Below are 17,047 nucleotides of genomic sequence, written 5' to 3'. Positions count from 1 at the left end.
CAATTTAAATGAAAACTAAGACATGCTACACAAACAACAGAGAATCACAAATCAACCAACACGCGCACCAAGATATCATAACAAATAAAATGAGAATGAAAATTGAGAAATGGACCTTTTATTGATGAATAAATCCGAAAATTGTAAATCAATCGGGCTAAACAAAGCAACAATCCTTGGATTGAAATATCAAAATTGCGAACCGGAACCTCGAATTGACACCGGCATGCCCAAAACCCAAATCGACCCCCAATCAAACGATAAATTAAAACCTCAAATATCTGACAACGTTTTTGGCAAAGAGAAACTCAGCTGCTTGTGTGGATTTGATGTGCAGATTAAATACGGAGTAAATTCATTCGGGAAGTTGAGGCACAGGGACAAAGTGGAGAAGAACGACGCCATTTGCAAGTTAACGGAAATTGCTACCTACGTGCATTCGTGACAAAGGATCCATCAAGTCCTTTAAAATTGCTTGCCAAAGAAACAGAAAGAGGCAAATTACTATACTCCAACAACTTCCTTTCTGTTTTTACACTCATTTTATCCAACCAAAGATGCAAATTTGCATCAATATACCATACATTCAAAGCATTAGGAAGAAAAAACGGAAAGATGCTGTCGTCTTTAGCTTGAGGGTCTTCCTTTTTTAGGTCAAGGATTTAGGGATTATTTTATAGGGGATAGGAATAAGGTTAGGTCAAATGGGGAATGGGTATGGGTTCAGTGTTTTGGGCTATTCGAAATTGGGCCTTTTCAATTAAGACCAAATAAAATTAGCCTCAAATTTCATACTCTTTCTTTAAACCAAGACCAAAAATACTACACCATTTACTAATTAATCATACTTAAGTAAAATAATTATTAAAATAAAACTAATCGTTAAAACAAACCTATTTTTGGTATTTTTCAAATATCATACTAAAAGATAAAAAACGGAAAAATCATTGTAAAATTAAAATAATATTCCTGAAAATAAAGTGGAACTATATTTTTTGTATATTTGAATTTTATGTAAGGTGGATAAATTAAAAGTAACTAGATAAAATATTAATTAGCTAAATAAAAGAAAATATTTTTTGTAATTTTTATTTTTTGTGATAAAATAAATTAAAAGAGTCAACACTCTTTAGAATAGCGATACTAAACCTAAACTAAATATTTTACGCTAAAATGTGTAAAATTTTGGGGAGAGTCAAAAATTACATGTCTACAGATATGACAGGAAATATGACAGTAATATCTCAGAGAAACTCATAATTAGATGGTACACAGTACAGGAATGTAGACATGCTTTCAAGTTTAACAGTTTAAGCTCAACACAGATGAAATATGCCAAGTATGACTGATATGAGGAATGTTACATCTCTATATCTACATGTCAAATGTGCATGTCACATTTAATGTACCAAGATGATAACCTCACGTACTCCCCCTCTCAGAGTATTCAATCTGATTGTCTCAACTCTCACTCATCACACTCAGTCATGCAGCACTGTACAGTACCTGCGCTCACCGCTGGTATGTCAGACTCCAAAGGGACGGATCCTGCCCAAGCACTAATATAAAGCCAATATGGGCTGCTGTGGCTATATCCCGATCCCATAACAATATATAATAGTAATATATATAAAGGCATGCTGCATCGTGCAGCCCGATCCATAATAGTAATATATATAAAGCCAAGAAGGCTTGCTGCGACGTGCAGCCCAAACATCCCAAACAAGGATATATGATACAACGGTAAATAGTAACAGAGACTGAGATATGATATGCAAATGATGGATGTGACTGAGTACGTGATTGCTATTTAAGCAAATAATTAAACAGCAGAAATGACCCCAGTGGGTCTCAACAGAATAAGCATATAGCCTAAACATTATTTCTAACACGGATTGCAGTTCAATTACTCTAACACATATGGATAACATGAATAGCAACAAGGTTTGATGACTACACAGTACCATAGAATCGACCAACTCACAATTACCACGGTGCACGCCCACACGCCTGTCACCTAGCATGTGTGTCACCTCAACACCAACCACATAACGCGTATTTATGAAATTCCCTCATAACCAAGTTTAGAAGTGTTACTTACCTCAGACCGCGTAAATCTCTACTCCAACAAGCCATTGCCTCGTAAATCAGTCTCCGAACGACTCGAATCTAGCTACAAACAACTCAATACAATCAACACGAGCTATAGGAATCAATTTCATATGATAAATCTAAGTTCTTTAACAAAAGTCAAATAGTCAATTAGAAAAGTCAACCCCGGGCCCACATCTCGAAATCCAACAAAATTAGCAAAATCCGAACACCCATTCAATGACGAGTCCAACCATACAAAAATTTCTCAATTTCGACCTCAAATCGTCACTCGAATCTCCAATTATTTCTCTTCAATACATGGGTCAAAAATCTCCAATTTTTACCTCAAAAAAACAAATCTATGGGGGAAATTCATTGGATATTCAATATTAATAGATAACAATGACTAAAAGTTGCTTAACTCTCAAAATCTAGCAAAAACCTCTTCAAAAATTGCCTTAATCCGAGCTCTCAAAGTCCAAAAATGAAGAAATCACAAAACCCTTCGAATTTAAGACAATGCCAGTGGTTCCGCTTCTACGACCCACTTAGTCGCTTCTGCGGTACTGCTTTTGCGGTTAAAAATCCGCACCTGCAGAATTACACTCAACCCTCGCCCTGCCGCTTCTACGGCCAAAGGCTCGCACCTGCGGCTCCGCGTCCGCATCTGCGCGTACTCAACCAAATTCGAATTTCCGCACATGCGACCAACTTTCGCTTATACGAACTCGCAGATGCTCCTTCCTCCGCGCCTGCAATACTCCCTTAGCAGGACCAACCCCACTTCTGTGCCACTCCAGTCGCACCTGCGACCAATCCCCTTGCAGGTGCGATCACACCAGAAAGTCCACAATCTCATTAATGCTTCAAGTCCCATTTTTGTTTCGTTAATTATCCGAAATCCACCCGAGGCCCCCGAGGCCCCCGCGCCTCAACCAAACATACAAAAAGTCCAAAAACATGATATGAACTTAGTCTAGGCCTCAAATCACATCAAATAATATTAAAAATACGAATCGCACCCCAATTCAAGCCTATTGAAATTAATGAATTTCCAACTTCTACAATCGATGCTGAAACCTATCAAACCAACTCCGATTGACCCCAAATTTTTCGCAAAAGTCATAAATGATACAACGGACTTATTTCAACTTCCGAAACAAAATTGGAGCCCGGTAACCACAAAGTTAATTCTCGGTCAAACTTCTCAACTCTCCAAACTTCAACTTTTCCAACTTTTGCCAATTCAAGCCAAAATTACCTACGAACCTCCAAATCAATATCTGCACACACTCCTAAATCCAAATCGGAACCATCAAAACTCTGTTGCGAAGTCATTTACATATAAGTCAATATCCGGTCAACTCTTTCAACTTAGACTTCCAACCTTGGGACTAAGTGTCCCAATTTATTCCGAAACATCCATGGAACCAAATCAACGACTCCGGCAAGTCACATAACAACAAGTGAACATATATAAAGCAATAAATGGGGGAACGGGGCTATAATACTCAAAATGACCGGCGGGATCGTTACAATTCAACTATCCAAAATTATGAACTAATATAACATTTCTTTCTTTTATAACATGAAAGTCATCCAACTATTCTTATTGCACACAGATGGTCACTCAACTAGAATTATCACACTTTTCAGTGGAAAAATATGCCGTGATAGTTTACATGGACTTTCTATATTTTTGGACCAAGTAAAATAATTAACACCTAAACAAAACATAGAAAATTCACCCATAGACCCAACCCAACGCATTAAAAATAAAAATCTACCACTAAATAAAACCAAATGCTAAATGCATCCATGTTGTAAATGCATCTCTCTTCTTCTTATAAAAAATATATTTCTTCTTTTTTCATGGTTTTACTCTGGTTTTATAACATAATAACGGTACGAGGTTAAGGACTAAGGACTAGAGTGATCTATGTTCTTCTTTTCTCAATGACCTATATTCTTCTTTCACGGTTTTCTTCTATATTTTATAAATAATAATGGGTACGGATTAAGGACTGGAGTGAAACCATAAAAAAAAGCCATTTTTTTATCTGAAGAAGAGAGATGCATTTGCAATAGGGATGCATTTTAGTATTTGATTTTATTTAGCAGGTGGATTTTTATATTTACCTGGTTAGGTTGGGTATATGGTTAGATTTTTTATGTTTTTTTGGGTGTTAATTATTTTATTTGGTCCAAATATATAAAAAGTTCACATGGACTGCCATGTCATATTTTGCACCAGAAAATTTGATAATTCCGGTTGAGTGACCTTTTGTATGCAATAGGAATAATTAAGTGACTTTCCTGTTATAAAAAAAAATTATTTTAGTCCATAATTTTGAATAGTTGAATGATCATCTGAGTAAGAGACTCGAAACATCGTCACAAGCTATGGTATCATATGCAACCTCGGTATTCATTTCCGTAGGGTTTCAAGCAACTAACCTTTTCAACAACTAAAACAAAACCGTAATGTTCTAGTACATTTTTTATTAATACTTTCTCTGTTTCACTTTAATTGATTTTTTGGCCTTTTTATTGTGGTCCGTAATATTTAATTTTTTCAGATATGAAGAAGGAATATCTTCTTTTTTTCAAAGTTGCCCTTGGAATAAAGAGTCTCAGAGTATCTGTTATATTTCTAATAGACAAATTAAAGAGATAGTTGTAACGACCCGGCTAGTCATTCTATATATTTGGGCCCCATTTTCCCATTTGATGCTCCTTATATGTGTATTTTTTGTTATGTAACTTGCGGGGATGATTGGTTTGAGTTTGGATAGTTTTGGAATGAATTGCAATATTTAATTCCAAGGTTGGAAGCTTAATTTATAAGAGTTTATCGAGGTTTGAATTTTGTATAAAGAACCCCAAAATGGTGATTTGATGGTTTCAATAAGTTCGTATGGTAATTTTAAACTTAGGTGTATGTCTATATTTGGATTTGGAGGTCCCTAGGTCGATTTGATTCTATTTGACAAAAGTTGGAAAATCGAAAGTTTGGAAAGTTCATAGGTTTGAGTGGGAGTTGACTTTGAGGCTATCGGGTTCGAATTGTTATTCTGAAAGTTGGAATAGGTTCTTTATTCCATTTAGGACTTTTGTCCCAAATTTGGGGTCATTCCGGATTAGTTAGGCTTGAATCAGACGCTTGGTTTGAAGTTTGAAGTTTATGAACTTAAGAAATTGATCTTGATCGACGATTTGTGGTTTTGATATTATTTTATATGATTTGAGACCTCAAGTAGGTTCCTGTTATTTTGGGACTGGCTGATATGTTTGGACGGGGTCCCGAGGAACTCGGGTGTGTTTCCGGCTGGATTTAGATCATTTTTTAATGATTTTGAATTGCTAGTTCTTTGATCAGTTGCAGTGCTTCGCGATCCCGGAGATAGTCTCACGTTTGGAGAGAAGAGGAAGCAGGCAGAAGGATTTTCCTCTTCGCGCTCGCGAAGCAGGTATCGCGTTCAACGAGAGGAGGGATCTGAAGAAGTGCGATCGTGTGAGGGGGATGCATTCGCGAAGGAATGATGCCAGAGGGAGGAATGTCTTCGCGTTCGTGGAACTAGGCTCACATTCGCAAAGGCTCAATAGGTGGCTAGGCATCGCGCTAGCGTAAGGGCTTCACGTTCGTGAAGAAGGGGCGGCAACTGGTCAGGAATTTGGCCTTCGCGATCACGAAGTGTGTCTCGCAATCGCGAAGTGTATAACTGGACAGAAGTATAATATATCATTTTTGGGACTTTGAGCTCTTTATCATATTTTGAGATGAGAGCTTAAATTGAGGCAATTTTCACCCACTTGGATTATGTTAAGTGTTCTTGACTCGGATTTGATTATTATTCATGATTCCATACCTGAATATGGAATTTGATTGATGAATCCAAGTGAGAAACATTGGGAATTTTGGCAAAACTTTTCTAAAGCGAAAAAAAAGATATTTGAATCCCGATTCGGAGTCGGATTTAGATGAAACTTGTATGGTTGGACTTGTATTCGAAAGGATGTGCCCTATTCGTGAGTTATGTCGGGTTTCGGGGTGCGGGCCCGGATTGACATTTTGGTTAACTTTATATATTTGTATAAAAGATCAAAGCTTTATTATTTGGGGTTGTTTCCTATGGACTTAATTGATATTATTAGTTATTTTTAGCTAGATTCGAGCCGTTTGGAGGGCAGTTTGCGTGGGAAGGCGATTTTAGAATGTTGATTTGGCTTATTTGAGGTAAGTATCTTGCCTAAAATTAGTTGAGACATTAGTTGCCTGAGTTATTAGTGTTGGCTACGTGCTATGTGTGGCGCACATGCGAGGGGTTGAGCCCATGTGTGTACACTAGGGTTTTATCCATGCTCGCAGTAGTGCTTAAGCTAATTTATGCCACGAATTGACCCCTAAGCTTCTTGCTATCATGCTTCTTATGTTTGTACCCCTTGGTAAGCTGAATTGAATCATGTCATAGGTTATATGTAGGTTAATCTCCTATTCAAACATTATATTTCCATTTTGTGGCGTAATCGCCTAATTTGAGCTATGGTAGGACACTTCGCACATGCATACACCTTAGCATGTCACTTATATCAGTCCGTAAGTATGTGATCTGACATTCATTGTTCATGTACACGTATACTTATATATGCTTTCGGTGTGATATGTATTGGATTGATAGCACGTGAGTGGTCCGTGCGGGTTGGATTATATAGCACGTGAGTTGTGCATGCACCGTGTGGATAAGGATACATCCCCCTAGGGTCACCCTCTCATGTCTCTCTCTTGATGGTGTATACGCTGTATGAGGAATAACTAATAAATGTTTGGTTTTCGAGTCTTTTCTCTATTTGCAAACTCCTTGTATGTATACATGTTTTACTCGCATATCTTCTATATATATTAGATCTGGAATGTATGCATGTCTCGCTGTGCATATCTTCTCTATATGCTGTTTGGTTCGATTAGTGGGAGTATGGTACATATCTTCTCTATATGTCTACTTGTGCACACGAGACTTGATCATATATCTTCTCTATATAATGGGTTGTTAACCGATGCAGGACTTGGCACACTATCTCTTTATGCACCGATGAAATTTTTATGATTAGATGGTACCATTGCTGTGTACTTGCAAATTCATGAACTGAGTAGGTTATTAGTGAGTATCATTGATAATTGTTGCCACTATTATGTCGCCGAGGTTAGTTATGATAATTGTTGAGTACATGGGATCGCTTGTACTTATACTACACTCTGTATCCTATTTGCTGTGAGTTAACGTGAGGCGAGGTAGAGCTGCATTCCGAATGCAGTCCTTGACGTCCCTTTCCATTTCAGTTAGTGTTATTATTATTCAGACAATATTTTTTATTTTGTATTTTCAGACTTGTGCTTCTATTGTAGATCTCATGACTCTGTATTGCCAGTTCCGAGAATTTTGTGTATTGACGCAATTTATTTAAGACATTTGGCTTTAGATTTGTATTATTTTCGTTAATTACATTATCTTGTTCCACTTTTATTATGCCTGGCTTGCCTAGCAAGTGAGTTTGGCGCCATCATGCCCGAATGGTAGTTTTTGGGTCGTGACAATAGTAAAGATTAATATGGCCTTGTTAATTAATGTTAAAAGATGAATTTCTTATTATGTGTGAAAAAACCAAAAAAATAATTAAAGTAGACCAGAGGGAGTAGATATTATATTGGAATTCATGCAGATTTAGGGAAAAGTAGGACACAATGAAAGAAGTTAATTTTATATAAGTGATACCAATTAGTTGAACATATATTTTAGTCATGTGAGTGTTTTTGCTTTAGATCATATACTTCTAGGAGTCTTATGCCATACTAGAGATTTTTATGACAATAGAAAATAGAGAGAACTTTTAATATGTTTTATATTTACTTTGTAATGCTCATTTGAGAAGAATTTTAACTGGAAAAATATAGCCCGTAAAAATTCATATAGCTGACTCCAACTTTTTTGAGACCCGAACTTGTTTGAGATTGAGGCATAATTGTTGTTATTATTATTTTTGTAACACACACACATTATAAACATGCAAAGTGATACTCCCTTAGTCCCAGTTTATGTGGCAGTATTTAACTAGGCAAAAAGCTTAATAAAAAAATAAAGACTTTTGAAACTTGTGGTAAAAAATAAACCATAAAAATACTGTGGCTATGAATCATCATAGCAAGTATAAAATGAGAAGTTTAAAGTTACTAGCATAAAAATACTAGCCATGTAATAGTGATACTATGAAACAATATATGGCTACTACATGGGATACTAATTACACTTCATGTATCTATTTTAACAGTTTTTAGTTCTTAATATAATCAATCCCCTTGACCCAAAAAAAAACAAAAAGCGTAAGACAATTTTTTCTGAAACTTCTTTTCATTTTTCTTTCGAATTCTTTTTCAACCAAATGCTATTTTCAAAAATTGAACAGTACTTCTGGATTTGTTTCTCAATTTTTGATTTTTTTTTTTTTTTTGTCTAATGCGTTTTATTATTCATTTCCAATAAAACATTCGAAGTTCAATTTGGGTGTTGTGAAAAACATAGGCGATTTGTTTGTTAGCCTGACAAAGAATGTAATGAGGAATTTATACCTCATTTTAGTTAATACTACTTGTCAGCGCAAATAAATACTCCTTCATTCTAGGTGTTGTACTGTATCAGTAAATGCTTGTACCTTACCTATAACATTAATGCTTCCACCTACATCCTGCAATACATCTCGGAATGTGCACTCACTGTTAAAGAAGCAGGCAGCAGCTTGAATGGCTAGTACTCCATTGTTGATAATGCTCAAAATTCTCACACCCCGTCGTGACTTAAACTCACCACAACCCTTCTTCGTTCTCGTACCCACAGCCTTAGCTCTCGTCACCTCTCTCTTAATTCTCTTCTACATTTCCTTCACTTCCAAATTCTTCACTCATTCCCAACAAACCCATCTCACATTCGCTCATTCTACTGATTTTTCAATCTTCAACTCCACCTCCCAGAAACCGATCAACATTTCATTTCTTGGCTCAATACAAAGTTTTGATACTGGTGGAATTGGAAATTTTCAGAGCCAGAGGCATACGGGATTGAATGGTATGAACAGAAAAGAAAAACCACTTAAAATCGTTTCACTTTGTAAAGTTTTACTACTCCATCCGTTCAAAAAAGAATGATCCTATTACTACTATTTGAGGTGTCAAACATGGTTTTCTTTTATCATTTTTTTTTGGTAGATAGTCTTTATATATTTTGAATTGTTAACTAATGTGACTTGTAGTACTTTTTATATAATTTGTGAAAATGTAAATTTTATTTTAAAAAACTTAAAGAATCTATGTCCGAATTCACACGGAAAATTAGTCAATTTGACCCTTGTACTCAAAAAAGGTCCAAACAAATTGAGACACGCTGTCCCAATTTTTTGTGATGTAATTTACTTTTTAGTATGTCCCAAGAATACCTTAGTATATTTGGAAATAATTTAACTTTAACTTCTCATTTTATATTTAATGAGATAGATTTGTTGCCATGCAAGTATCTATGGCTTATTTGAGACCACAAGTTTCAAAAATCTTTATTTGCTTAAACTCATTGCTCAGTCAAACAATATCACATAAAATGGAAAAATAGCAGGGAGGGAGGACATTATTGAATGTATTATATGGTCATTTGGAATGAGCAAAATCTTAATAAAATATAATTATTTTCTATCGTCGAATTAAATTGAAATTGACCAAATGTGAACAGGGAAAAGGTAGAAGGGACAAAAACTGTGACAGGCAGAGAATATTATAGGAAGTGGCTCTGTTGTTAGGAGGTTTATCATTTAGCATTTTTCATTCTGAACTTAAAAGAATTGCTGAATTTGCTACACTAAGTTTACTGTTAGAGATTTTCGATACTAGGGACTCTGTGAAGATTGAGTTTTGTGCTAAAGGATCATATGCTTTATTCGTTGATTTAATGCCACATGATGCTTCTTAAAGGACTTACCTATTTAGAATTAAGAACCTTGTACAGTTCAATGATTTGGTTTCCGCATTCATCATTTGGGAACCTCGTATGTTCAACGATTTGATTTAGTGCTTAAAGGATAATGTTTATTCTTTGATTTAATGGCACATGATGATGCTTAAAAGACGTACCTATTTAGAATTGGGATACATTCAACGACTTGAGTATCCAAGTTCATCATTTGGCAGGTTAGATGCATTAGAAGCTATTTCAATTAGTTGTTTGATTTATTCGGTGAGTTGGTGATTTGGATCTCCAGTTAGTGAATGCTTATAACATCTAAAGAAGGAAAGAAATAAATTTAAAAAAAAAAAACAATTAGCAGGAAATGAAAGTACAGAAATGGTTTCAGAGAAATGATGTCCAATTGTCGTATATGGACAATGTTTAAGCATATGCATAGAAGGATAAGGTAGACGAAATGAAAATAAAAGATTTAATCTTTTGGAGATTTCACTTCTTTCTCTTTTGCTTCTTCTTTTTCACCTCGAAAATTGAGTATGAATATAATAATCTGAATCTTAAGTCGGCATGCTTACTTTGGAAAGGTATCTAATTAGATGAAACAGGAAAAGTTGCAGCATCATTATTTTCTCTTAAGGTGCCTTCTATCATCTAAACCTGGTTGTTCTCTCTTTTGTTTTTCTTTATCTCTATTATCATGAGGTGAGTGAAATGATTTTCTGTGATTGATAGAAAAGAAAAACATAGCACATCCTAAGTCTTCTGAAACCAAAATGTGGCGATTCAACACACCTCTCAGCACAATATAGGGTTCTCTTTAAGCAACTATGAGAAAAAACTTTAGCATCATGATTTAGGCAGTACAAAGATGCTATGCTCACCTTATCAAAAAAAAAAAAAAGATGATATGCTCTCATTTAGATGTCTAATGAATCCCAGCTTGATTATTTAAAGAACCTCGTAGTACATTTAAAGTTGTTTCTATGTAATATCAAACTTTGGCACCCAACTTTTTTTTTTCAAGGTCTCCGGTGAAATGTCTTCACAGCAATTCTCGGTTTGCAACTTACTTTTTGCTATAGTCGGGTTCTAGGTTAATATTTTATACTTTATTAGACCTGGAGTGCAGTCTTTTTCTTACTCTGACATGCTTGAAATTGTTATAAGTAAGCCTGCCCAGCTGGGAGGCATGTGGTACGAGTTACTATAACCTTGGGGGTCGGGTTGCATTAGTTGTTTTCCAGTTTTCCGGCCTGTGACTGAGAAAAGGAGGTGTTTCGAGAACATACCCGCTGTTGGGGTGATTCTGATACTGGAACAGATAGGTAACAAGATAATATTTTCTTGTCGTATCCTGTCATATTTATGTTGATTAACCACAGGCTGTAGGTTGATATACCAGCTTAATATTGTTCCAGTTGTCCACTGGTTGACCTTTATTTAGAAGTCATGCATACATGGCTAAACCAGTATCTTCGGCCCAGTTTATCTTGGAACTGCGAAATAGATAGTAGTGTAATGCAATTGTGGATTCCAACCATGTCATTTTTGGCCTTCTGTAAGTTGTATCTCTTTGCCATACCGATAACTACCGTGGTTATTTTCTGATAAGTACTATTTTTTGTCAGTTTATTATCTGAAGTAACTATATTCTGTGAATGCTATATTATTTACTGCAAATTTAATTGCCTGCAGCCCAATAATATTCTGTCCTGATTGGCGTTTTGGCAGGGTGTGTTGGCCCTGATTACTGTCTTGTCTGAGCTTTGTCACTTATTTTCTGGATCTAGAAATAGTTGGCTTTTATTTACAGGAAAGTTTGTTAATGACAAAGCGGTATTCCATGACAGAGATACCTTTATGAACGACTACAAAGAAATGAATAGGAGCTTGAAGATATATGTTTATCCTCACCAAAAGGCTGATCCCTTTTCCAATGTACTCTTGGCTGTTGATTTTATGCCAGGCGGAAACTATGCCAGTGAAAGTTACTTCAAGAAAATTCTTGTGACAAGCCACTTCATTACAAAGGATCCTTCCAATGCAGATCTTTTCTTTCTACCTTTCTCAATTGCACGATTGCGGCATGATCCACGAGTGGGGATTGATGGTATTAAAGATTTCATAAAAAGCTACATCTTCAATATTAGTCATGAGTACCCTTACTGGAACCACACCAATGGGGCTGACCACTTCTATGTTGCTTGTCATTCCATTGGTCGTTTTGCCATGGAGAAAGCAATTGATGTTAAGATCAATGCGATCCAAGTTGTGTGTTCTTCAAGTTATTTCGTATCAGCATATATTCCACATAAAGATGCATCCATGCCCCAGATTTGGCCAAGGCTAGGAAGTGACCCAAATCTTGCACCTTATAAAAGGTCAGCTGAGTCTTTTTGAATTTTATTAGCTTATTTCACTGCACGTATTTCAGATATCGGACTACTTTGCTGGGGTTAATTTCCAAATTATGACCTGTCAGTTAATAAGCACATGGAATCTTACAAGATAATTTTGTTTATCTTGACATGTATCTTGGAAAGCTTTTACTGGCATTCATCATATGCCCATCTTTGGGAAAGCCTTTTTTCGGCATTCATCATATGCCATTCTTCTGTGCTCCCATGTGCATATTAAACTGTAATAGATTGTATACCTCATGTGAAACCTGCAAATTGACGTGTCTTGTATGGGAGCCTGTCCAAAAACTTCGAAGTAATCAAATCCATTTGCCAACTAGATGTTTTTATAGGTTTAACCTTTTTGGATTCTTAATTCCAATTCCATGGTTAAATATGGTCTATGTTGTAAAGACTTTTTGGTTATCCCTTTTGGTCTTTTGGATTTTCGTTCAGGGTCGGCGACCACTTGGTGTCTGCATATTAGTACATAACATCTCTACTACATATTAAATAAACTAGTTAGATCTGGACAGGATATTCGTTTCATCAATTATAGTGACTATCCCCATATATTACTTCGACTTGGATAGTTTGCTGAGCCTGTAAGGTTATCGAACATAGTGGGACCAATTTATGGGAAGTTTAAGTGTATTTTGCAGAACTCATTAGAGGTAGTGATACTTGTGTCCATGGTCCTGTCTATTTGACACAGGTGCATAAAGAATCCTGGTGACCTTGTTGTCCCTGCACCATCACCCAAATGCTTTGTAATGGTATGTCCATACACACTGCTGCCACCAGATAAGCACTATTTTTTTGAATGATAAATGTCAGATATCGTTGACAAGAATGTAGCTGTGGAAGAAAGATGGAGCACTGGAGGTGAGAATCATGGGGAAAATGGAGTAGATATGAGAGTCAGATGAGGCAAAGGGAAAAGTTTACCGTTCAGAGATTTTCTAAACTCCATAGTTAGCTGTAAATGAGAATACAATGGCTTAGGTAAAAGAGAAGATGGAAATTATTGAATAGAGATGTGTTATTAAGTACATCATAAAAGAATTACAACCGAAACGACTCCCACTAGATAGCCGCCCCTGTCTCTCTTTTTACAGCCTTGTGGATAGATGAAAGAAGGGAAGAGTGAAAGGGGTGATCTCGTAGTTCTTGGTCTGTGAAGATGCATTGTTAGGTGCTCCAATTTATTTTCCCGTTTGATTTACCTTAGTTGTCTCTTGGTTAAGTTCAGTATTGCTGTTCTTGACTAAGTAGTTCAAATATCTTATGCGATGGTTTAAACAATCACCAACTTATCTGTAAATTGTTTGATGAGAGAAAGATTTACTCAGAACTTGGTCAGTGGTAAGTGCCGCTTCTTTGTTCTGCTCCTGGCTAACACTGTTTTGCTTGTATGTAGCACCTGGTTTCTTTATACTTTCCTCTTTTCTCCCTCTGCTCGAGGATTCCATTCAACAAGGGTCATTGTACAATTGATTTGTTCTGGTGTATGCAAGAGGCTGTTCCTCCTAACAACCTTCGGTAGATGAGCAAGCAGTTTGAGTCGACTGGTAGTTCTCTGATATTGTTATAGCCGTCTTCATATTGTTTGAAGAAGTGTGATTCTGTACACACAGTGAAAAAAGGTAACAGAAGACAAAAACAAAGGGGGGGGGGGGGGGGGGGGGGGGCTAATCCAAGCTTAAGAAGGTTTCCCTTAACTTGCCCTTTATACATTCAGTTGACTGTGTTAAGCTGTATGCTTCAAGCTAGACTAAAGAAATGGAAGCTCTAGTGACCACCAGTAAGAACTCCGGACCTTAAAATGTGTATATATGGATATGGTGCCGTGTAGCTACTAGATAGGAAGCTCACGGACAAAGGTTTCAGCTGTTTACCACTCACCGGAAACTTCTTTGATATTGTTTCATTTTTTCTGTTGGTTTTGCCGTCGGTAAAAATTACTATTAGATTTCACTATCTTAGATAATAATCACTTGCACTGTTAGAGAAGCTTTTGGATGAATATATTATTCATAACCTTATTTGCCATGTGGGGGGCTTCTTCTTGTGTAGAGATCAATAAACTCATTTTATTGAATGGTTTCAGGAAAAAGCTAGGATTTTTTGCTGGAACAATAAATTCTCCTGTACGTGAAAAGCTTCTAGAGTGGTGGGGAAATGATTCTGACATCTTTGTGCACTTTGGTCGCCTTGAAAGATCTTATGCCGAAGAACTACTTGATAGCAAATTCTGCCTTCATGTCAAAGGCTATGAAGTGAACACCGCTCGCATTGCTGATGCCTTGTTCTATGGCTGTGTACCTGTGATCATTGCGAACCATTATGATCTTCCATTTGCAGATATATTAGATTGGAAGCATTTTTCAGTCATCGTTGCCACGTTAGACATCCCTTTATTGAAGAAAATCCTTCAAGGCATAACTCAGCAGGAGTACTTAATGTTGCATAGCAATGTTCTGAAGGTGAGAAAACACTTCCAGTGGCATGTTTCCCCTGTTGATTTTGATGCCTTTTATATGGTTATGTATGAGTTGTGGCTAAGGAGAAGTTCTTTAAGGCTTCAATGAGCATTTTACCAGATCACACTTTGAATTTTGTATATTAATTTCACGGGGTCACAAGGAACCCTTCTTTGACACGGTACCAGTGATCAGGTGAAAAGTTGGAAATACCAATTGATAAAAGATATTCAATTTGTTGGAACATCACTGAATAATAGTGCTATTAGAGGTAATCAAAGAACAAATTAATCCATACAAAAAATTCCTAACAAAAGAAACTTAGAGAAATGCCCAAAAGGTATATGAATTGCAAGGAAAAAAGCTTTCAGATTACTTTCAAATCAAACAATGAAAATGCTACTAGAACAAATGCCCCATATTCAGATTGTCTGTCACATGTTATGGTTGATTTTTACTACTGGTGGTTGCCTGTTACGTACTTGTGTCCTATTCCTGGACTTGGACAAGATTGTCTGTCACATGTTATGGTTGAAAATGAAGCTCGTGAATCTGGACATCCTAGCCATCTGTCTACACTAAACTAGGATTGAGTTCGTTTGTTTTGGTAGTTAGGGAATAGTTTCTCGTTCTTTGGTGATCTATGCATATTTATAGTAGTACTTTATGAGGTTTTGGTCTGGGGGTTCTAGGTGGGGTTTAAGTTTGACCAGGAAAAGGATGGACGGAGGCTAAATTGCAATTTCTGGAAATGAAACGTGAGTAAATGTTGATGAATTGATTTTTCAAAATATAGGAACTAGCCAGGAAGTTTCTTGATTTCGAAAAGAACAAAAAAAACGAAGATGAAATTTCAAATTGGCTCAAGTAATATATAGGGGACGGTATACAATTTATACATGCAGATGGCTGGTAGGGAGAAAAACATTTATTGTTAACTAACTGCCAATTTGGCAGTATAGTAGGTAAACAAGATGCTGTAACAATAATTGAATCGTAATAACTTATTGGAATGGAATCTAATGCTAATATTTCGTCAAGCACTTAGAAACTCTACAACTGTTGTGACTGGAATTCCTCTGTAAAAGGTGGTTCGGAATAAATACGTTGAGCTCTAAATAATGATCAAATTGAGTAAAAATTGCACGGGGCGTCCTATTTGGTCGCCCCATTTAACCTATACCCATTTTTTTAAAAACTTTTAACTTGTACCCACTTTTTAAACAACTTCAGCACCCTTTCTCCTCCTCCTTCTCCTCCTCAAAGTTATATCCGCCTCTTCTTTCTCAAACTTCTCCTTCTCCCTTTTCTGCAAGAAATCTGTTACGGCTATGTATATAACATGTATTCACACAACGTCCTCAAGAACATAATAATCATTTTTAGAAAGAAAAGTCTGAGATTGTACAGTGTGGTGGAGCTACTGAATCTTTTGAATGTGTCATCTTAGGGATCATTACTGTTCTTGGTAGTCTGAGTCTTTGTTGTTTTCATTTCAAAGTGGAATGCTTTTTCTGTGTTGCTTCTCTTTTACTGCATTACACGCCATTACCCTTAATCGTTGTCATTCTCTTATTTTAAAGCTGTAACTGAACCTATAAACCAGACTTCGACTCCAACATATCATAAAGATAATACTTTGATCCTCATAAGGATTTCCTAATTGTTTTGTGTTTTCGAATATCAGTTGCTTAGCAATAAAAATGGCTGAGCAAAGCTGAGTGTGAGTTAGACGAAATGAGGTTGATGCATTTAAACTGGCGAACAAAAACTTCAGCTCTAGAGCTGAAGTTCGACAGTTAAAAAACAAAAACTTCAGCTCTAGAGCTGAAGCTTAAAAATAAAAACTTCAGCTCTAGAGCTGAAGTTCGCCAGTTACAAACAAAAACTTCAGCTCTAGAGCTAAAGTTCGACAGTTAAAAAACAAAAACTTCAGCTCTAGAGCTGAAGCTTACAAACAAAAACTTCAGCTCTAGAGCTGAAGTTCGACAGTTACAAAACAAAAACTTCAGCTCTAGAGCTGAAGCTTACAAACAAAAACTTCGCCAGTTACAAACAAAAACTTCAGCTC

At 36.3% G+C, this 17,047-nt stretch overlaps 1 protein-coding gene across 3 annotated transcripts; it reads left to right on the top strand.

The window, feature by feature from the left end:
• Nucleotides 8,755-15,590, top strand: LOC109205827 (probable glycosyltransferase At5g03795). 3 transcript variants are annotated; one of them, XM_019368585.1, is made up of 3 exons: nucleotides 8,755-9,209; nucleotides 11,908-12,475; nucleotides 14,604-15,590. In XM_019368585.1, exons 1-3 carry the CDS (start codon nucleotides 8,888-8,890, stop codon nucleotides 15,082-15,084), a joined length of 1,371 nt encoding a protein of 456 aa, XP_019224130.1. In that variant the 5' UTR covers nucleotides 8,755-8,887; the 3' UTR covers nucleotides 15,085-15,590. The 3 variants fall into 3 exon arrangements, with proteins under 3 accessions (XP_019224130.1, XP_019224141.1, XP_019224136.1); XM_019368596.1 differs by having other exon boundaries at nucleotides 9,124-9,209; nucleotides 11,945-12,475; XM_019368591.1 differs by having other exon boundaries at nucleotides 9,124-9,209; nucleotides 11,826-12,475.

This window comes from Nicotiana attenuata, chromosome 2, assembly GCF_001879085.1.
Source record: "Nicotiana attenuata strain UT chromosome 2, NIATTr2, whole genome shotgun sequence".
In the NCBI taxonomy this organism is placed as follows: domain Eukaryota; kingdom Viridiplantae; phylum Streptophyta; class Magnoliopsida; order Solanales; family Solanaceae; genus Nicotiana; species Nicotiana attenuata.
This window is presented reverse-complemented; position numbering and strand designations above follow the sequence as displayed.